Source organism: Phodopus roborovskii, unplaced genomic scaffold, assembly GCF_943737965.1.
Source record: "Phodopus roborovskii unplaced genomic scaffold, PHOROB, whole genome shotgun sequence".
In the NCBI taxonomy this organism is placed as follows: domain Eukaryota; kingdom Metazoa; phylum Chordata; class Mammalia; order Rodentia; family Cricetidae; genus Phodopus; species Phodopus roborovskii.
The window spans coordinates 23,184,586-23,206,811 of record NW_026125397.1 but is presented as its reverse complement, the minus strand read 5'-3'; the positions used below and the strand labels follow the sequence as shown (position 1 = coordinate 23,206,811).

General features: G+C 46.8%; 1 protein-coding gene across 1 annotated transcript in view; it reads left to right on the top strand.

Annotated features, from left to right (window-relative positions):
* Positions 1–2,438: 2,438 nt before the first annotated feature.
* Slc16a10 (solute carrier family 16 member 10) overlaps positions 2,439–22,226 on the top strand; it is an 85,078-nt gene continuing 65,290 nt past the window's right edge. Inside the window, exon 1 of the mRNA XM_051175555.1 lies at positions 2,439–2,801. Within this exon, the coding sequence (XP_051031512.1) occupies positions 2,462–2,801 (340 nt within the window). The 5' untranslated portion in view covers positions 2,439–2,461. The remainder of the gene's footprint in view (positions 2,802–22,226) is intronic.

Sequence of the window (22,226 nt, the reverse complement as noted above, 5' to 3'; positions counted from 1 at the left end):
TTGTTTTCTATTGTGTGATAAACGCTGTGATCAAAAGCAATTTGCAGAGGAATCATTTTATTTTATTTTACAGCTTAGCTTCATCATGAAGGGGAGTCAAGAGCAGGAACTCAAGGCAGGTGTCTGGAGGCAGGGACTGAAGCAGAAGCCATGCCTTCCTTCCTTCCTTTCCACTTACTCTCTCTCTCTCTTCCTTCTTCCTCTCTCTCTTTCTCTTCCAAGACAGGGTTTCTCTGTATTGCTTTGGAGCCTGTCCTGGAACTTTCTCTGTAGACCAGGCTGGTCTTGAACTCACAGAGATTCACCTGCCTCTGCCTTCCCAGTGCTGGGACTAAAGACGTGGGCCACCACCACCCAGCTTTCATCCTGCTTTCTTATATCATCCAGGAGCCCCTGCCCAGGGTGCCCCCACCCACAGGGACCTGAGCCCTCCCCTCCCACATCAGTTACCAGTGAAGACAATATTCACAGACTGGCTAATACGGTGGGAGCCTTTTCTCTACTGAAATGTCCTTTCCCAGATGACCCTGGCTTGCGATACATTGACAAAATTACCAGAGCAAGGCCCCACCTTTTAACATTTCCACACTTCCCATCAGAGCCACTAATTCTTACAGTGAGTATTAAACCTTACCAAATGTGGTGATTTGGTAAGAACGGCACCCAAAGGCTCATTGAACGCTTGATCTAGGGAGTAAATGGCTTGAAATGGTTAGAAGGGTTAGGAGGTGTGGCCTTGTTGGAGGAGGTGTGTCCCTGAGGGTGGTCTTTGAGGTTTCAAAAGCCAGTGATCAGAGTGTAGCCCTCAGCTACTGCTCCAGAACCATGTGTGTCCCTGTGCCCCCCCCCCCATGACGACAACGGACTGAGCCTCTGAAACTGTCAGCAAGCTCCCAATTAGTAACTTGAAGTACTGATCTTTCTGCTTTCACCTCTAGGTGCTGGGATGATGGGTGAGCAACACCATACCTGTCTCTCCGTTTGCTATTTATGTTAGTCAGCCTTCTATTACAGAGCTTATACTCCACCCGCATTGCCTTGGCCATTGTGTCTCTCCTTGGCAACAGGACAGCGACAGAGACACCAAAGATGGGTTTTTATATATCTGAGCTATTGCACTATTCTAACTTACTCTCCAAAGCAACCCACATGTGGGCTTACATTCCCAGACTCCTCATAACTATGCTTTGCTTGGTCTTCCGCCCCCCCTCCCCCACCCCCACCCCGGTTCTGTTCGGCATGCTCTCTGCTTGTCCTTGTCCACTGAAATCTTGTGACTAATACAGAGGTCAGCTCAGACATGTTTTCTGTAGACACTATTCTTTAGTGTTTTGAAGAATAGATTGCGAGGCCCCTGAATTTTAACACCGCTGCACCCCACTTTGTTTAGGATGGAGAGAAGCACGCACGTGATTGTTGAAGTTACTGTGAATCCCACCACAACTGGTAGGCACCTAAGTAACTAGCATATTTTGGTTTTGTTTGGTGTGAGGAATATAAATATCAGAGGAATTAAGAGGATATGTTGGCATGCCATGTTTCAGGGGGCCAGAGGAGTGGAGTATGAGGGCCAGTTCACTGTGTGTGTGAGAGAGGGGGCAGAGAGAGAGAGGGAGAGAAACAAAGAGAGAGGCAGAGAGAGGGAAAGGGAGAGGGGCAGAGAAAGAGAGAGAGAGAGAACAGCTTGTGTAGTTGAAAAGCATTGCTTTCTAGCTGCCTGTCAAAAATATTCGCTAGCTGAAAAATTTAGAATCACAGTCTGTCTGTGTTCCAAAGTGAGCATCTTCAGCGTGCCAAGTGTTCAAAACAAACTGTATTTTCACGGAAGAGAATGGAACTTAAGTAAGTAACTAAACAAGTCCTCTGATTCTCGAATTGCCTTTCTTTTCGGTAGGTGTGCGGTGTAAGGACTCTCCTACATTATAGTTAGCCCAGGAAGGACAGCAAACAAAAAGTCTAGCAAGTGTCACCTGTGACTGTGTGCCAGTGGCTCTAAAGGCCCAGGGCGGGCGACCCACGACCCTCACAGCCCACGTGGAGGAGGAGACGATTCCCAAGTTCGGGGGCAGGGGCGGACAGACACCAGGTAGCTCGTCTGACCGCCGCAAACGCGCGCGTGCGCGCGCACTCGGTGGGCTGGGCCGCGGGGCGGGGCCCCTGCCCTCCGAGGCCCAATCACCGGCGGGCTCGGGGGCTGCGGCCCGCCTCTGGCCACGCCCCCGGCCGGCGCGGCGCGGGCGGGGCGCTTTTAAGACGCGGCGGCGGGCGGCCCACTGTCAGGTGTGCGGGGCGGCCGGCGAGCCAGGTCCTCCCGCCGCCCGCCCGCCCGCCCGCCCGCCCGCCCGCCCGCCCGCCCGCCCGCCCGCCCGCCTCGGCCTCCGTCGTGCTCCCGGCCGGCCCTCGCAGCCTCCGCGAGCCACCCCGGGGACCTTGCGCCCGCCCGACGGGGCCGCCTGCGGCCATGGTGCCGTCCCAGGAGGAGCCCGTGGCCGCCGCCGCACGGGGGACGAGCCAGGCGCAGCCGCCCGAGCCCGCGCCCTCGGATGACGCTCCGCTGCCCGGCCCGGGACCCTCGGACGGCCCCGACGCGTCCGCAGAGAAGGTGGAGGTGGAGCTGGCGAGGTCAACGGGCGAGGAGCCCCCCGTGCCCCCCGAGGGCGGCTGGGGCTGGCTGGTGATGCTGGCGGCCATGTGGTGCAACGGGTCGGTGTTCGGCATCCAGAACGCCTACGGGGTGCTCTTCGTGTCCATGCAGGACACCTTCCGGGCCAAGGACAGCGACAACATGGCCTTCAAGACAGGTGGGGCGCTGCGGCGGGCCGAGGGGACACGCGGGGCGGGGACACACAGCGCGGGAGCTTGGTGCGTCCCTGGTGCAGGGGGTGGGGGCCGGGTGCGAGCCGTGCGTCTGACCCCTGGCACTTGCAGCCTGCAGCTTGGGGCTTCCGCGTGTGCTGGGCTTTGTATGCAGCGTGCAAGGATCGCGCGTTTGGAAGCGAGTTGCAGACTTGTACCAGCCCTAGGCTTCTTTCGGCGTAGTGGGCGCCAAGAAGCCACAGTACTTTCCTCTAAGTGTTGGAAAGCAAACGGAACGTTCCGGCACCAACAACACTGCACTGTCGTTTTTACAGGCTGCTTGCGTGCGTGCGTGCGTGTGTGTGCGTGTGTGTGTGTGACCGCCACGGTGGCGTGGTTATCCGCTTACTGTGCTGCTGCAGAAGGATGTGTGTGTTCGGGTGGGTGCGGCGCGGCCAGGCGCGGGAGATTGGCAAGGTGGAAAAGTGGATCCCAAGGTCACGCAGGGAAGCCCCAAAAGGCAGCTCATCAAAAGTGATAGTCGGATGTGTCTCTACACTGTGTTCTAAATATAGAAGGTACAGGAGGCAGCCACGTGGGGTTAGGAAGATAAAGGGTTGCACCTCCTGCGGTGTTGTGGTGTTGTTCTTTTTCTTTATTCTATCTCGTGAAAATAAAATGCAAAAGGTGCAGACTCCGCATTTTCACCAAGTGCTTTTGCCCGAGTTCTTGACTGATTATGCAATACCCAAGTCTACGGTCTTCCGCTTAAGATTTTTTTTTTTTTTTCATTATTTCATCTCATGCTGCAAGGCAGGTGCTGTCAGCTCTGTTTGGGTGAGAAAACGGAAAGTCGGTGAAATGAAGTGTCGTGGTGAGGAGCAGGGTGACGATAGAACTCACCACCCGACTTCAAGACTGAGTGATACTCATTGCTAAATCAGGCTACTACGTACGGCCTTTTGGGAAATTTCAAAAGATCGATAATTTCTGTGTTTCTCTCTGCTCAGCCTGGCCTTGGACTCAAGACCCTCTTGCCTCAGTTGGAGTTACAAGAACATTCTGTCTTTTAAAACAACAACTCGGTCTCACTATGTAGTCCTGGCTGGCCTAGAACTTAATACATAGACCAGACTGTCCTCAAACTCAGAGATCCACTTGCCTCTGCCTCCCAAGTGATGGGATTATAGGGCTTCCACCACTGCCTCACACAATAGTTGTTTTTTGTTTTTTGTTAGTTTCTGCTTTTAGAGTGCATATTGCTTAGATTTTCGGTGTGCACACAAAGACTATAAGCAGAATTGTAATTACTACAAATTGTAAGGACAGGTGGTGTGGAAGTTTTTGAAATCACTTTTTCTTTCATTCTCCTTTGCTAGGTGGGACTCAGGGTTCTGGGCATGACCCTCTAAGGTTAAGGAGGTTTTCATTATGTGAACACATTGTGCTTTATGCTCTCGTCCCTTAACAGACATCCAGACTGCTTTTCAAATTTAGAAAAATACTTTAAAAGCTGATGCACTGAGTATTGTACACTCTTTCTGTGTGAATAATGATGTCTCATATTAATGGGGCAATTCTGTTCCTTAAGTGGCTGTTGAAGTCACTGTGTTGGGCAGGTCAACCAGTTAGGAACAGTATGTTAAAAAACTTTCTTAGTCTTAAGCCAGGTAGTGGTGGCAAAGGACTTTAATCCCAGCACTTGGGAGGCAGAGGCAGGTGGATCTCTGTGTATATAAAGCTCCCCTGATTTACAAGAGTTAGTTCCAGAACAGCATGGCTACACAGAGAAACACTGTCTCTAAAAGCCAGACCCAAAAAAAAAAAAAAAAAAAAAAAAAAGTTCTTAGTTTTAACTGAAATTTCAGAAGGTAACCCTGTACACTACAGCAGGATAGATATGAAGGCACATAGCAAACACAAACTGTTTTGCATGTCTGTGTCCAAGAGCTTCATGCATCCCATTTCTTTTTTCATCTTTTGGCAGCCCCAAGAGTTGGGCTTTCTTTTCAGACTTGGGCTCACAAGGGTTTCAGCTAAAGCAAGATGTCAACGTCAGGTTTGTCTGACTTTAGGACAAACTGTAGATATACTGCACCGGCGAGATAGCACTTAGTGAATTTGACCTTTCCCTGTCTATACGGTGCTTCTGAAAGGCTAGGGACTTAGCTGGGTTGGTGGAGCAGTACTCAGGCAGTGTACAGCACAGCGTTGCATGAAGTCAGGCCTGGTGGCATCTGCCAGCACTCTGAAGCATGGGCAGGAGGATCAGGAGGACAAGGTCATATGACCTTCAGCTTCCAAGCAAGTTTGAAGCCTCCATGGTCTACAAGAGACCCTGTCTTAAAATAAAAAAGACTCTTGTTTCTTTTCAGACAGTAAACAGTGGCCATTGTTTATGTCTTGTCAAATGATTTTTGAAATGCACTTCCACAGAAAAATCTACTTTTTAAGTGGCATTCATGTAAATTTCTGCTTAGACTGAACCGTAGCAGGGAAGCTCTTCCTGGCTGTGCGACCCTCTCCTTAAGAGTATCTTGTTTTGTCTTTTTGAGGAAGGATCTCACTGTGTAGCTCGGGGTAGTCTCTACCTCTGCCTCCAGAATGCTCCGCCTCTTCAAGACTACCTTAATTCTTTTCTTTCTTTCTTTTTTTTTTTTTTTTTTTTGGGAGGGGAGTTGTTGTTTGTTTTGTTTTGTTTTGAGACAGGGTTTTTCTGTGTAGCCCTGGCTGCAATGGGACTCATTCTGGAGACCAGGCTGGCTTCAAACTCAGAGACACCCCCTCCCTTCTGAGTGCTGGGATTAAAGGTGTGCACCCCCATGGCCAGCTCTTAATTCTTAAATAGTGTGTGACCTAGCCAAAATCCTCACAAAAGGGCCTGATGAGATTTACTCCCAATAACATATACGCGAGTTTCACACTTGTTTGGTTGTAACCCCCTACCCCGCTGCCCTACCCTCCTCCGGCTCACCCCGGCTCCCTTTTCTTGTACTGTTGTGCAAATGTTTTGGAGCTAGTGACCCAGGAAGAAACCATGCCAGCTATCCTCAGAGTCTAGGATCTGTTGAAATACAAATGAGCATGCCAGGGAAAGTGTTAGGACTCTCCCCTGAGACGTATGCACCGCGGAGACCCTCAATCCTATTCTCAAGCCTGAGGTTCTAAGGGAATTTAAGTACATGGTAGGAACTGGGGAATTCAACTGATAGTCTTTCTCTCTGGTTATCAAAGTCTCTGTGAAACTGAGGCATTGGAATGGGGATGCTAGCTGAGCTCCAAGTAGGGCAGTAAGTCAATAAAACATACAGCGTGCTGATGCCCAGGTGCTGATGACAATGTTTCATATTCAGTGCTTGTCGGAAGGGGTCCTGGTAGGACTCACAGCTTGAGATGTCTTTTCCATGGCAAGGTTACCTGTGTCCATGGGTGGAAGGGAGTCAGACACTCTGAAAAGGAAGGTGGGTACCACAGTTGTCCGGACTATTGTTTTAACTGTTGGGCTCTGGAAAACCATGGACCTGCTAAGTCTAGCACTCTGTCTTCTCATGTGGTAACATGGGACGCTCTTTGGAATCAAGCAAGGGTATTAATCTTTCCTGCTGTTTTCTTCCTGGGGAAAGGCAGATATTTTAGTGGTGTACTTGATTGCTTTTTAAAACTACTAAAAATAGATATGTTTTTAGAATTTGTATTTAGGCTAGCATCAATGCTAACCTTTTGAAGAAATTACTGTTTTTGAACCAAAGGTTTGGCTTCTTTCAATAATTCCCCCAATGTGTGTGTTTTAAGTATTCTTGGGAATGTGTGTGTGTGTGAGAGTGAGTACATGTATGTACAAGTGTACATACATGCCATGGTATGTCTGTGCAGGTTGGAGGGTGTGTGTGTGAGTGTGCATGTGTGTGTGTGTGAGTATGTGTATGTGTGAGTGTGTGTATGTGTATGTGTGAGTGTGCGTGAGTGTGTGTATGTGTGAGTGTGTGTGGTGAGTATGTGTATGTGTGTGTGAGTGTGTGTGTCTGTGTGAGTGTATGCGTGAGTGTGTGTGGTGAGTATGTGTATGTGTGTGTGAGTGTGTGAGTGTATGTGTATGTGCATGTGAGTGAGTGGGTGTGTATGTGTGTGTGTGAGTGTATGTGTGAGTGTGTGTGGTGAGTATGTGTATGTGTGTGTGAGTGTGTGTATGTGTGAGTGTGTGTGTATGTGTGTGTATGTGTGAGTGTGTGGTGAGTATGTGTGTGTGTCTGTGTGAGTGTATGTGTATGTGCATGTGAGTGAGTGGGTGTGTATGTGTGTGTGTGAGTGTATGTGTGAGTGTGTGTGGTGAGTATGTGTATGTGTGTGTGAGTGTGTGTATGTGTGAGTGTGTGTATGTGTGTGTATGTGTGTGTATGTGTGAGTGTGTGGTGAGTATGTGTGTGTGTGTCTGTGTGAGTGTATGTGTATGTGCATGTGAGTGAGTGGGTGTGTATGTGTGTGTGTGTGAGTGTGTGTGGTGAGTATGTGTATGTGTGTGTGAGTGTGTGTGTCTGTGTGAGTGTATGTGTATGTGCATGTGAGTGAGTGGGTGTGCATGTATGTGTGTGTGTGTATGTGTGTGTATGTATATGTGTGAGTGTGTGTGGTGAATATGTGTATGTGTGTGTGTCTGTGTGAGTGTGTGTGTATGTGCATGTGAGTGAGCGTGCGTGTATGTATGTGTATGTGTGAGTGTGTGTGGTGAGTATGTGTATGTGTGTGATTGTGTGTGTCTGTGTGAGTGTATGTGCATGTGAGTGAGCGTGCGTGTATGTGTGTGTGTATGTGTGAGTGTGTGTGGTGAGTATGTGTGTGTGTGAGTATGTGTGTGTCTGTGTGAGTGTATGTGCATGTGAGTGAGTGGGTGTGTATGTGTGTGTGTATATGAGTGGACTCATGCCAAGGTGTGTCTCTGGTGTTGGCTCTCACTATCAGTGTTTACATGGGTCCCAGTGATCTGAGCTTAGGTCTTCAGGCTTGAGCAACAAGTGCTTTTACCCATGGAGCCATTTCCATGGCCTCACAAACATGCTCTTCAGTGGCCTTTCTTGAAAGTGGAGGTCTGTGTCTAAGGCTGGGAAACACCACACCTTATGCTTCTCTCTAGGTTATTTAAAATGTAAGTCAACATTAAGTTATTTAAGAACAGCTGTCAAAAAGATGTGGAAAGGGTGGCTCTCTGTCTGTATCCTTTAATGTTTCATCACCTTCCCTTTACGGTAAAAGTGTATTCTTTAGGCAGTTGCACCACTGAGTGGGACTTGGGTAGCATTTAGAGGTGAAACATGTTACATCACCCCATTACCCACGTTGCTGTCTGGAACTTCGAGCTAGTTAGGGCCAAACCCCAAGTTTTCACATTTACACTTACATTGGTGTGTTCTACAGAGTCTATACTTTCCCTTCCAAAATTTACTGAATTGAACTGACAGTACACCGAGTAACCAGAGAAAAGCACATTTATTTGGTCATAGATTCATGTGGCGTGGAAGCCTTCAGATTGCCACCCAAAGTTGACTGTGCCATTTTAATTCTTAGGATTGGCGAAGCCTGATCAACTGTGTACAAACACTGTGAACAATAGGGGGATCGCCAGTCTAAGGGTGGCAGACTGAAAGGGAAACCTGCCGGCTTGTCTGGCCACATGGCTCTCCATTCTTCAGTTGCAGCGCAGGGACCAAGCATGATAGGTCCAAGAAGTTCCCTACAGAGGGCTCTTATACAGAACCTGTGACTGGTGGCGGCTGTTAGAGGATTAGTTTTTCTGCTTTTGTGGCTGGCTTTGAGGAAAAGCGCTTCAATTGAGGGAGAGAATTCAAGCTGTAATAGTTAGCCTTAGGGGAAAGCGTGAGACACTGGAAAGCCAGAGAGGACCTGCCTTGGAGCTCTCCTCGGGTTGGTTTCCTAGGGCCCAGAGCCACAGTAGTTTGTGTTACACCTAATTACTAGGCACTTAGACTGTCAAAGCCTTTGACTGAGGGAGTCAGAGTTAATCCTGCTGCTGTGGTGAGGGACGCTGCCTGTATGACCAAACGCTGCTATCATACCAAAGGAAGTATGGCTGCTTTGATGAGCTGATTACAGTAAAAAGGGCCCCGTTTGTGTTCCTGTAGTCTCTTGCTGTAACAGCGGTCCATGGTTTCCATGTTCATGTTCTATGATGTAGAAGACTCACTGTGGCGACAGTTCATCTGAAGTATTAGTGCATAAGTCAGCAGAGCGCAAACGTGACTCCGGAAAGAGATGATGACTATGGGGCTAATCCTGATAGTGGACACCTATGGCCCTGGTGCTTGGGGGTAGAGGCAGAAGGAAGGGTTAAGGTAAGCCAGGCCCATGTAGTGAGACACTACATACATACACATACATGTACATACATATATGTCATTTCATTTCTTCCATTTTAACTGCCAAACTGAAAGCAAACCGACTTATTTTAGGAGAGGTTTGAGGTTCCCTTAGAATAAGTTGTGTTCTGGGCTCAGTGCTGGAGATGAAACCCGGGCTGTGCACATGCTGCGGAAGGTTCTGCTGCTGCACTTACAGCTCTAGCTCTGAGGTCTTGACGTGGCTTGCTGTGTCTTTACGTTTGCCCTTGTTGAGCATGCTGCCATTTCTTGAGACTAAATCTACAGCTATGTACTTCACTCTTCCTGACTGCCTGGGTGTTTTACACACTCTATGACTCCAGTTACTTTGTTGGGACCATTATTTCTAAAGTTAAGATGAATATTTACAATTTCTGGACAGTTCCATTTGGGTACAAAGGTATGTCACACTCAACTAAAGTGAATCTGCCTTTTAGCCAGCCCAGAAAAACTTAGCCCAGAAAAACCAGAGCTTTTGCACACAGACATGAATTCTCATAGTGTAGAGCACTTCTAGCCCTTAAGTCAGACATGCATGGCGTGATTGTGTCCCTAAGATCATGGGAGCTCCGGCATAATGGAGGATTACTCTATGACGGGTCGTATTGAGGCATAGTTGGGGGTGGTGAAGGGTGTTGGCCCCTGTGGTAAGTAGGTCTCTAGGGGTGTGCCCTTGAGGGTGGCTCCCTGCCTTCAGTCCCTCCCTCTACCCCATTTCTTTGCTTTCTGGCCTCTGTGTCGTGTACTGCTGGGCTCCTCCAGACTCCCCACCATGGGTTAACACCTCTATAACCACAAGCCAACCTGAATCCTCCTTTAGGTTCTTTTTCTCAGGGATTAGGTCACGGTGACACAGGAGTCTGACACCCAGACTTCATGCGGCTCCCTTCCACTTGTATTTTATACCCTTCCTTTCTAAATTCCCCCCTTTGCCTCCATCCCATGCCTTCACGTCTTTGTCAGAGTCCCTTCATGGAGTGTAGAAGTTTTCCTGCTGAAATGCCATCATTAGAGGCGCACTTCACTTGTAGAGAAACAATCCTGATTCCTGACGACGTCTGCAGGTTACGGCCCTTGCCTGACCCTCTGCCCTTGCCTGCCTCCTTTCTTGCTGATATTTTTGAGGAAGGCTCTCCCTGTGTAGCCCTGGCTGGCTTAGAACTAACTCACTGTGTAGGGCTGGCTTGTCTCAAATGCAGAGACCCACCTGCCTCTTCTGCCTCCATGCCTGACTCAGCCCTCCGTTCTTGCTCCCGTGTTCTGCTAAGTTGGAAGTCTTGCACGTCACCTTTGTCTCTGTCCCAGTGTGTGCTCTGCTCCTCTCCTTAGTGTGCCTTCATTCTTTATGCACAACCCTGCAACTTTGTGCAACCGTGGTTACATTTTAAGCACTTGGGATGGCAGGGGCTACTGCATTTTGGAGATTTGAGATTAAATTCAAGCGAATTATGAATTAAACTTGAAGTAGAAGACAGATTTCAGGAAGCCAATTTCACCTTATTCAAAGTTAACTAGCAATCTGCAAAAGGAATTAAATTATTATTATTATTGTTATTGTTATTATTATTATTATTGTGACAAGGCCTTGTGTTGTTCTGCCTCTGACTCCTGAGTGGCAAGATTACAGGCATGTACTACCATGCTTAGAATATGAAAGGCATTTTAAAGATAGTCCAAATTTATTTCAGTGATAATTTGTATAGCCCTTTGCCACAAAGACAAGGCTTTTATGTGCTACCTTCTTTCAGATTGTCATTTATTTTCTGACAGGACCTTGTGGTGTTACCCAGGCTGATCTCAAACTCCTGGCCCATGATCCTGCTGTTTGGATTTCTTTCATATCTCAACTATACATGTGTCACCACCTCTGGCTTACTTTCTTGGAATAGACCTGTCCCGTGTCAGTCTATAGATAAGGGGGCCGCAGGCCGCAGGGTTTGGGTTGGGCAGCAGTGTTCATGTCTGCTAAGTTGGAATTAAGAGTATCATTTTAACTACTGGCTTTTTTTTTTTTGTACTTATATAGTTATCCCCCCCCCCCTTTTCAATACTGTTTTCTACATATTTACTTGTATTTTTATCAAAATCCTCAATAGTGTTTTCTGCTTCAACATCAGAAGCCCTTGAAGCCGTTTTTGGAAGAGAATTCCACCCAGAGTCATGATAGCTCATCCCCCCCAAAAAAAATCTGACCTCATATTCAAATTAAACAAATCTCAACAAAAACAAACTAAGCTCTGAACATAACTGGAAAAGTCAGCTTGCACCTGCCTAGCCTGGTACCACCCACGCAGGAACTCTGGGTGTTTTATTTGGCAGAGTCAGAATGGGCAACTCCAGTACACCTGAGAACTGTGCAGACCTAGCACACATAAGAGGCAGCCTGTCAGAGCCTGCAGTGATGGGGAGAGGGCCCCAGACACCGCTGAGCACACAGTGTCTTTATTAACAGCAAAAGTCACTTCTCCCTTGCATGGAGAAACCAGAACTAAGGAACGGAGGCAGTGACCGCCTCATTCCCAAGTCAAAAGTCTTCTTGATTTCACTGTTTTATTTTTTAAAATTTTGTTTCAAGACAGGGTTTCTCTGTAGCACTGTAGACCAGGCTGGCCTCGAACTCACAGAGACCCAACTGTTTCCCGAGTGCTGGGATTAAAGGCGTGCGCCAGCGCTGCCCGGCTTCCTCTCACTGGTTTTAATCACAGGAATATTTGTGAGCTACAGGTTTGATATAATACAGACTAAAGCCGTGTGTCTGTCCACCTTCTTCCTTTCAGTAGACATAAACATCTCACGCTCTTGAAAATGTCTGTGCTCGCCTTCCAAGGCAGTTCCCTTACCTCACTTGTGAGCACCCCTGGGACTCGGGCGTGGAAGCCCTGCCTCTGCATGGCACAGGCACAGCTCTGTCAGGCTTCATTCCCGGCTGTGTTATGGAAACAATTCGGATTCTCCTTTCATTTTCCTGTAACTACAGAATGCAATATTGAATTCAGTCTTTGTGTCTCTCTGGAATGTTGATGTATCTTACTATAGTCTCCCGACTCGAGACTATCGTGGAGTTGGCCGTTAATTGGCAGGCCTGGGAATGTAGCCCGGTAACACCCTATAGCGTTTGCTCAGTGTGCGGGAGGTCCTGGCACTCTGGCTTCTACCCCCTGCAACTCGGCAACAGCAACAACAGCAGATTAGTAAAAACTGTCAAGGTATGCCCTGGGTAGTTAAATCTAAGCAAAAGATAATTAGCTACATTATGTAAAAAGTCATGGAAATGAATCAAGTCTGGCAGTTTACATCATTAATTCCAGCACTTGGGAGAGAGAAGCAGGCTACTTTGAGTTTGAGGCTAGCCTCAGGTTAGCATGGACTACATAGCAAATTCAGGGTTAGAGCATGAGACACCGCCTCCTCCCCATTCTCCCAAAAAGGTCAGGGAAATGTTCTAATGTGATCACACTTCAGCTAGTACCTCCCTTCCTCCCGCCGCCAAGAACATTACTTCAGCAATGTTCTCCAACAGTCCGGAGAGCTGAAGTTTATTTCTGTTACACACAGAGGTTGGATTTAAACTCCAGTTCTGTTATCTCCTACAAAAAAGAAAAGCAGGGCCTGGAGTGGTGGCTCAGACGCTAAGAGGTCTTGTTGCTCTTGCAGAGGACCGGAGCTGCTCACGCCCATCAGAGCTCCGGTCCCAGGAGACCCCACGCCTCTCCTGGTCTCTGTAGGCACTGCATGCACATAGTGTACACACATACAAACGGGCAACACACTTAAAACACGTAAAATAAAAACAAAGGTTGAAAAAATAATTAACAACAGTTAGTTATGGCAGAAGTGGTCGGCTCCAGCCTATAACCACAGCATGCCAGGGACCAAGGCAGAAGTGCCACAAGTTCGAGGCTAACCTGGTCTGTGTGGACAGTCTCAGGCCAGCTAGGGTTATGTGCTGAGGCTTTGTCTCAAAAAAGAAAAGAAAACAAAAACAGAAAACCACAGTTCAGGAAGTGGTGGTGCACGCCTTTAATCCCAGCACTTGGGAGGTAGAGGCGGGCAGATCTCTGAATTCAAGGCCAGCCTGGTCTACAGAGTGAGTTCTAGAACAGCCAAGGCTACACAGAGAAACCCTGTCTCAAACAAACACAAACACAGAAAACCGTTTGTTAATGTTGAGTTTCTGAACAGATAAGCATTAACACCTAGTTGAATCATCCAGGTGACTTTTCTTCTTGCTGTGGATTGAACTCATTGTGTAGAGTGTGTTTCCAGGTCCGGTGTCCACCACTGAACTGTGTATTCTAGGCCCCAGGCTATGACTTCTAATAGTAAAACCTTTTCATGTGCTATATTATTTTTACTTAGTTTTGACTTTTATTTAAGTTTCATGTGGGATTTCTAATGATGGCATCATATAAGTTTCATGTGGGATTTCTAATGACGGCATCTGGAAAGCTTAATTGTTTTTGTACAAATGGTGTAGAAAGTTACTGTTCTCCGCCCAGCCCTTTGGTTATTAATGACAGTGAGCTTGCTTTAAGGAAAAGCTGCTTTGTAGGACTGCATAAAAGACTAATCCATGGGGCTATGATTTAATGAAATGTTTAAGTATTTTGCCTCTTGCTAGAGAATTGTTCATTGCGCAATAGGTTGGAACTGGTAAAGGAACTAAATTTGTTTAGTTAGTTTTATATTTTTTGTTTGTTTTTTGAGACAGGGCATTTTTATTTAGTCCTTGTTGTCTTGGAACTCTGTAGACCAGGCTGTTCTGGAACTCACAGAAATCTGTCAGCCTCTGCCTTGAAAGTGCTGGAATGAAATGAGTGGCTCATTTGTGCACCCTCCTCCCCGTGTGTGTGTGTGCGCGCGTGCGTGTGTGAGAGCGTGTGTGTGTGTGTGTGTGCGTGCATGTGTGAGAGCGTGTGTGTGTGTGCGCGTGCGTGTGTGAGAGCGTGTGTGTGTGCGTGTGCGCACGCGTGTGTGTTTCAATCATAATTTCATGCAGCCCAGGCTGGCCTCAAACTCTGTGTCTGTGGGTGCTGGGAACTCAGCCCAGGTCCTTTGCAAGAACAGTAAGCTCTCACTTGCTGAGCTATCTTTCTAGCACCAGCTCATTTTAGAAACTTTAAATTTAGAATTTCAAAATTGTAGATGATAAATTAGAGATTTAGTTTCCTTTTCCTTTCCCTCCCTCCCTCCCTCCCTCCCTCCCTCCCTCCCTCCCTCCCTCCCTCCCTCCCTCCATGCATGTGATTCCCCACTTTGTTACATGGGTCCAAGCCCAATGCCCATGCTTGTTAGAGCTGAATCCTCAACCCCAGAATTTAGAATTAAAAAAGAACAAAAACACACAAAAAGAAACACAAATATATGTGTGTTTACTTTCTTCTTTTGAATTGTTGGTCAGCACATCTTCCTTAGGTAGGTATTTGTCTGTTCCAGAGGTTAATAGCTCCATTCAGGGTGGTACTGTACCCTGAGGTTGTTAAACTAGGCCTCTCCAGGCTGTTTGAGTTGCAGGCACGTGTTACTCCTCCTCCTCATTCTCTTTTCTCAGCTCTGTCTGCCCAGACGCCTTGACAAGACCTTTCTTGGAGCTGAGCATAGGGATGAGAGTTAACCCTTTAGAGACCTGGTCCTGAAGACTTTATGTCTTCCTGAAGACTGTGGGGCTTGAGAAGCTCAGGTCTGCAGGAGCTGCTGTGTCTCTGCCCTCCGAGCTGTTAGCTTTTCTTCAGCTTCCCCTGGGACTCTGTGAAAATGTCTTTATTCACTTACTTGATTTTGGCGCCCTTGCCCACTTTATGATAGGAGCGATGCACTTGTATGATGCAAAGCCAAAGTGAGTGTGCTTGGTCCCAGGCCTCTGAGAAGTGATGAGAATACCTGTGCTGCTCATTCCAAGAACAATGCAAGGTATGGGGTTTCTTGAGCCGACTGACGAAGGCTTCACGAAGGCATCACTTTTTTTCTTTTTATTTATTTTTCTTATTTTACATATCGATCCCAGTTCCCTCTCCCTCCCTCCCTCTCTCCCACTCTCCCATGCCCCCCCACCCTCCTCCATCCCCCCCCCCCACTCCACAGGGAGGGTGATGTCTTCCTAGAGGGATCAAAAAATCTGTCAAGTCATTTGGAGTAGGGACTAGGCCCTCCCTCCTGCCTCTAGGTTAAGGGAGTAACCTTTAATGGGGAATGCGCTCCCAAAGTACACCAGGAATACATCCTGGTTCCACTGTCTGAGGTCCCTTAGACTGCCCAGGCCTCCTAACTGAGACTCATGTTCAGGGGAGTCCCATGCTGGATTCCCAGCTATCAGTATGGGAGCCCGTTAGCTCCTCCTTGTCCAGGTCAGCTGTCTCTATGTGTTTCTGCAGTGTGGTCTTGTCCTCTCTCTGCATCTGGATTCCAGTTCAACTCAGTGTTTAGTTGTAGGTGTTTGCTTCTGTTTCCAACAGCTACTAGATGCGGGATCCATGATAGTGGGTAAGTTAGTGGTTGATCTCATTATCAGGGAAGGGCATTAATGGTAGACTTTCCATTGTTGCTCAAATTGTTAGTTGGAGTCAGTCTTGTAGGTCTCTGGACATTTCTTTAGGTTCAGTTTTCTCTTCAGACCTATAATGGCTCCCTCTTTTATGCTCTCTCTCTCTCTCTCTCTCTCTCTCTCTCTCTCTCTCTCTCTCTCTCTCTCTCTCTCTCTCCTCTTGTCTATTTCTCTCCTGACTCAATCTTCCTGGTCTTACATGCTTTCCTCTCCTCCCCTTCTCTTTCTCCTAGTTCCCTCTCCACTCACTGCCCCTCCCCCCCACTCCCCATGTGCTCAGGAGATCTTGTCCCTTTCCCCTTCTGTGAGGGACCTTGTGTGAATCTCTTAGAATCCTCCTTGTATCCTAGTTTCCTTGGTGGTGTGAATTATAGGCTGGTGATCCTTTGCTTTATGTCTAAAATCCATATGGCCTCTAGATTAGACAGTGGCCATAGTCTATTGAAAAGGTATAGTGTTGTAAAATCTAAGATTTCGGTGTATGTGAAGTTTTTTGGGATTTTATTTTTAATGTTGTGTGTGTGTGTGCGCGCGCGCGCGCGTGTGCGTGCGCGCTTGTCTGTAGGTATGTGCGTGTGAGGTCATGTTGGGGGTCAAAGATGTGATCCTCTTGGAGCTGGAGTTAAAGGAAGTTGTGAGCCACCCGACCTGGGTGCCGGGACTGAACTCAGTCCTCTGGAATAGTAGTACTTTCTGTTAATCACTGAACCATCTCTTTAGCTCTATATGTATGTGCCTTTGAAAAAAGATTAGCCAGGCAAGGGGGTGTGCACCTATAATCCCAGTACTTGGGAAGTAGATGCAATTTGATGTCTGTGAATTCAAGGCCAGCTTGATCTATGTAGTTTAAGCTACACAGTAAGAACCTGTCTCAAAAGCTTCTTCTTTTTGAGGCCGGGTTTCTTTGTGTAACATCCCTGGCTGTCCCAGAATTCACTTTGTGGACCAGACTGACCTCAGACGCACAGAAATCCGCCTGCCTCTGCCTCCCGAGTGCTGGGATCAAAGGTGTGCACACCATGCCTGCTCAAAAACATTAAAACTTTTTTTTTTTTAGAGAAATGTTAATGTTATGTGTTGAACTGTGTCTGAGTAATTTTTGAAAGGATTCCACAATTCTATTCTGTACTGGGATCCCTAGATTATGTCAGCAAGACTAGAGGAACTATTAGTAGGAGGGAGGGGACCTGGGGAGGGACTGGGAATGAGGAGGGGCAGTTGCCAGGGAAAGGGCTGGTTTCAATTTTTTTCTTTTAGGTTTTTGAGACAGAGTTTCTGTATGTAACAGCCCTGGCTGTCCTGGAACTTGCTTTGTAGACCAGGCTAGGCTTGAACTCGCAGAGATCCCCCTGCCTCTGCCTCGCTTTGCTGTGTTACCGCGTCTGGCACTGGCTTGAATATTTGCCACGTGGAATACCATTAAAGGGCAGAGGGATTTAAGGAGGTGATGTTACAGAGAGCTATAAATGAGGCTGGGCATGGTTGCTTAACCGTCTAATCCTAAAACCCTGAGGTGAGGCAGGAGGGTTTTAAGCAAAAGGTCATAAGTTTGCAGTGTCTGAAAAGCACAACAGAGCCCTGAGACGGCCGGAAATGCAGTTTTCGAGCTGGAGAGTGAAGCTGAGGCCAGCAGTAGAGACCGAAAATCAGGGATGAAGAGTTCCGTTATAGACGGGGCCTGTGCTCCTGTCTTCCAAAACCAAAGCCAAAGCCACAACCCAAACCCAACGGAACAGACACCCGCAAGCAAGCAAGCAAGCAAGCAAGCAAGCAAGCAAGCAAGCAAGCAAGCAAGCAAGCAAGCAAGCGAGCACAATTTGCATCTGCTCATGCAGACACTGGAACTTGAATGGGAAGAAGGTGTAAATTTCTGGCTGAGAATGTACCAGTTGTAACTGAGATAGTAACTGGTTGCTTGGCTACATTCCCATAAATTCTGACTTAGTTTCCTGTCAGACAGTGAGCAGGGAGGCAAAGCAGACCTAGACTCAGAGCACTTGGAGATGCTTGACGATATGCCCAGCGCTTGTGTGACTGAGCACACTGGCCTGGCACCCGGCATTGGGTGAAGAGTGTTGACTCATGTTGTGTTGTAATCTCTTGGACTCAAGTCCTGAGTTGCTCTCTTGTGACTGTAGCTGAACGGAAGGTGCTGGAAGTACAGTGGCCCTGGAGGAAGTCACAGCGGGGCGCATGGAGGGACTTGGGAGTTGTGCAACCAGAACATTTGCCTTTTTTAAAATTAAATTTATTCTTTTTGTGTCTGTGTGTGGGTGTGCACACGTCACCTTGTTTGTGCATGTGGGAGTCAGAGGGCAGCCCGTGGGAGCTGATTCTCTCCTTCCGCTTCGGGGGTTCCAGGGACCAAACTCAGGCCATCAGGTTTGGCCATTACCCACAAAGCCACCCCACCATTTCCCTTGTCCGCATTTTGTAAGTGGCGATGCCCCCTGTCCGTCATTTCCATCATTGAGTGAGTCTGTATGAAGGCAAATATCGGCATTCGGCAGTGTTCATGTCCCTCCACTACTGTGCTTGCTGGGAGGGATGAAGGCGAGGTTTTCTGACTAGTAAATATAAACTCTAGTGCGTATGGGAAGCCAGCTTAAAGCATTTTCCTCTGGAGTCAGACAGACGGAGGGGCTGTGGGTTCCTTTTTTACAGAGAGATAGCAAAAGTCAGTGGCTAAGATTTTAGTGCTAACTGTTAGGTGACTGCTATCATAATTAGTTTGTTATGTAGTAGATTTCTCTCTCTCTCTCTCTCTCTCTCATCTTTGATTGGGAAACAAATACTGACCTATTTAAAATGCAGACTAATTTTGCAAGAAATTTTGGTAGAAGTAATCTTTAATGAAATTAGTATGTCCCTTTCCTCTTAATTCATCATGATGGCTTTGGGTGTCTGGTGGCAACTAAGAACGGATAATGGGAAAATGTCAAAGCGATGTAATCCCCATTATTTATGGTCACTTAAGAGGATAAATTAATCATTGGCCACTAATCTTGAGATACTTATTCCACTGACCTGGAAATATTCCTCTCTCTCTCTTTTTTTTTTTTTTTGGAAAGCAAGTCAGTGAGCTAGTAGAGCTGTCAGAATTGATCATCTTTCCTAAACCTAATAGTAAGTGACTAGAAATAATTTCCCCTTCAGCTTTCCCTTCCTTCCTGCCTCATAGCATGGCCGTTCCTTTACTCTGGAAACTGGAGTGCTAACAGAAGTACATTAATGTGTGAGATTGTGGGGCTTAACCAGAGTCAGAGGCTTACCTCTAGTTTAGGGTTAACAAAGCTGCTCTCAGGGTAGAGGGTGTGAGGCTTACTATTTTGTTTGTTATGTTTTAGAGAGAGCTTCTCACTATGTAGTGTAGCTTATACTGACCTGGATTGGGCTCAAATTGTTGGTAATCATCCTGCCTCATCTTGCCAAGTGCTGGGATTATAAACTTCTGCCACCCTGCCCAGATCCATGACTACACATGGCAGCACACATGTAATCCCAGTGGGAGGCAGGGCCTAAAAGATTATACATTCCGTACCAGACTGGACTATATAGTGAGTTTCAGGCAAGCCTGGGTTATAGAGAGACACTATCTCAGTAAATTAGAAAAGTTAATACTTCACTTAGCTATAGATTGGAAGTTTTTTCGGCAGTAATTCTGCTTATTTGCACATTAATTTTGGAGTCACTTTTGTTTAAATACTGTGTTTGTTTATGCCAGGGTCAGAATGGGAGTCAAGGGAAGAATACCATCCAGTCATAAAGGAAATTAAGGAGAAAGCCCTTGCCCCGGTCTTCCCGTGGGGTACAGCTTCTCAAAAGAAGACCGGCATGCTTTAGGGTTTGAGGTCTCCATACAGCCGGTTACTAAAAACTCTCACTACTTAAAAATAGGTGTATTCATTTTATATTATGTGTGTTTGCCTGCATGTATGTCTGTGTACACCATATGTGCTTGATAGCCACTAAGGTCAGAAGAGGGCACCAGATCCCTAGGAACTGGAGTTACAGATGGTTGTTAGCTGTCATGTGGGTGCTGAGGATCGAACCCAGGTCCTCTGCAACACCAAATGCTCTTAACTCTTGAGCTATCTCTCCAGTCTCTTAAAAACCTTTGTACCTCAGAGTATATAAAACTGCCATGCAAGTAGAATTACAGGCCCACTCACACAATCACAATCACAGTACTATTTTGATAATACTTTATCTGCCCAAGGGTGCTTTGATAAGGGTTCAGGAAATATGGCAGAATTTATAGGCTAGAGGCGTGGTTTAGCAGATTGGGCATGTGCCGCTCATGCAGACAAGCTGAGCTTGCTCTCACTCAGCATCTACCCTGCCCCCATTCCCAATCCCATCAGCCCCTTCTGTCCCATTATTCCTCTGCACTCATGCCTTATGCGTTCTGGCCCTCTTCCCTTGAAATCCACTTCATGGCCTCTTACTGGAATGTTCAGTGTCACATAAACATGTAAAGAATCAAAGATAAAATTTAAAGTTACATCCTACCTACCTATCCACCCAACTATCATCTATCTATGTATCTATCTTCTATCTATCTAGCTATCTTCTGTCTGTCTGTCTGTCTGTCTGTCTGTTTGTCTGTCTGTCTATCTATCTTCTATCTATCATCTATCTATCTATCTATCTATCTATCTATCTATCTATCTATCATCTATCTATCTTCTATCTACCACCTATCTATCTATCGATCTCTATCTATCATCTACCTATCTATCATCTATCTATTGTGTGTGTATGCATACTCAAGTGTGCACACATGGCTGCATGGGCTCATGACATGATGCATGTGAGGCGGCCAGAGAACAACTTGTAGGAGTCTGTTCTTTGTATTAGTTGGGCCCAGGGATTGGATCCAGGTTGTCAGGCTTGGTAGCTTTTACCACTGAGCTTTCTTTCTCACGGGCCCCAGAGTTCATACTTTTATTTTTTATTTTGAGACAGGGTCTCTCCACATAGCCTGTCTGAAGACCAGACTGGCTTCAACTCATAGAGATCCACTTGTGTTTGTCTCCTGAGTGTTGGGATTAGAGATTTGTACCACAACTCCTGGCATAGATTTCATTTCACTTTTTTTAAAGACCCAGGATCTGGAATTGGTAATGCAGGACTATAATCCCAGCGACTTGAGAAGCTGAGGCAGGAGGATTGAAAGTTCAAGCAAGACTCTAACAATAATAGAAAACAAACAAAAGGAATTCACAGCACAAAGAGAAGGAACTGTAGAGAGGAATAAAGTGAAGTTATCATGAGGGTAATTAGTAGAGTAAGGTTTGTGAGGCTATTGCACTAAGGTATGAGATTAAGGAGTCTAGAATAATCTGGATGTTTGCAAGAGGACCCTGGAGAGGGAGAGAGAATGTGTGTAGGCTTCCTGAGGACCAGGATGCTGAGAGATGCAAGTCTTTTAAATTTGTCTATGGCGTTGAATAGCAGAGTTTAAGAGAATGGCACAGGCTTGACAATTGATTAGAGATAAGAACAAGGGTTGGGAATGCAAACACAATTAGATCCGTGTATCTCTAGTAAAGCCACTTCCTAAATTGTGCCTTCTCTTAAGCTGTGCTCTGAGAGTTGATCAGATGGTCTAATATGTACAGTTGATGTAAGGTTAAGAGAGAATGTGTGAGTTCGAGGCCAGCCTGGTCAAAAATCCGAGAGAGAGAGAGAGAGAGAGAGAGAGAGAGAGAGAGAGAGAGAGAGAGAGGGAGGGAGGGAGGGAGGGAGGGAGGGAGGGGGGGGAGGGAGGGAGAGAGAGAGAGAGTGAGAGAGAGCGCCATGTAAGGCAATTTTGCCATATTTCAAAGACTGTAAAAGGTTACTGGCATTAAGATGCTGCTGTACACTGCTGATAAGGGGAAGATTGACAAACTGACCTAACCCTTGCTGTGTATTGTAAAATGAACTCACATTTTAGTGATGCTGTCATGAAAAGTGTAATGTTAGAACTGAAGTAAGTACACTACTGATGCTTTGGATAAAAAGCATCGACTCATGCATAAAAATAGTATTTAGCATGCAAATGTGGCTAGCTCGATGAAAACAGAAGGGGGAAGAGTGGACAGGGCTGTGCAAAGGACTTTGTTTTGTAAGGAATTTAAAACAAGCATGGCCAAGCAAAGATCGGACAGTCAGCCAGGTCAGCTGGTGGCTGCTTATAGCTTTCTGTATATTGTATATTAGAAAGCTTCCTTCCACACCTGGCTCTTTATACCGAACAGGCTGGCCTCAAGCTCCATCTCCTGCCTCAGTTCCATTGTGCTGCGATTATTGGCATGCCATCGTGCCCAGCACAGATCTTTCTTTTGATGCCTTTATGAAAACCTCCAGAGGTCTGCAGTGCTATCTTCCTATCTCCATCTGATGGGTGTAGGGGATGCTCGATGTATTCCTAAAGCAGCAAGGAATTAAGGAGCTGAAGAGGGGGTGATTGTTCACCAGTACTTCAGGGACCCTCACTTTCTACCCATGGAAAA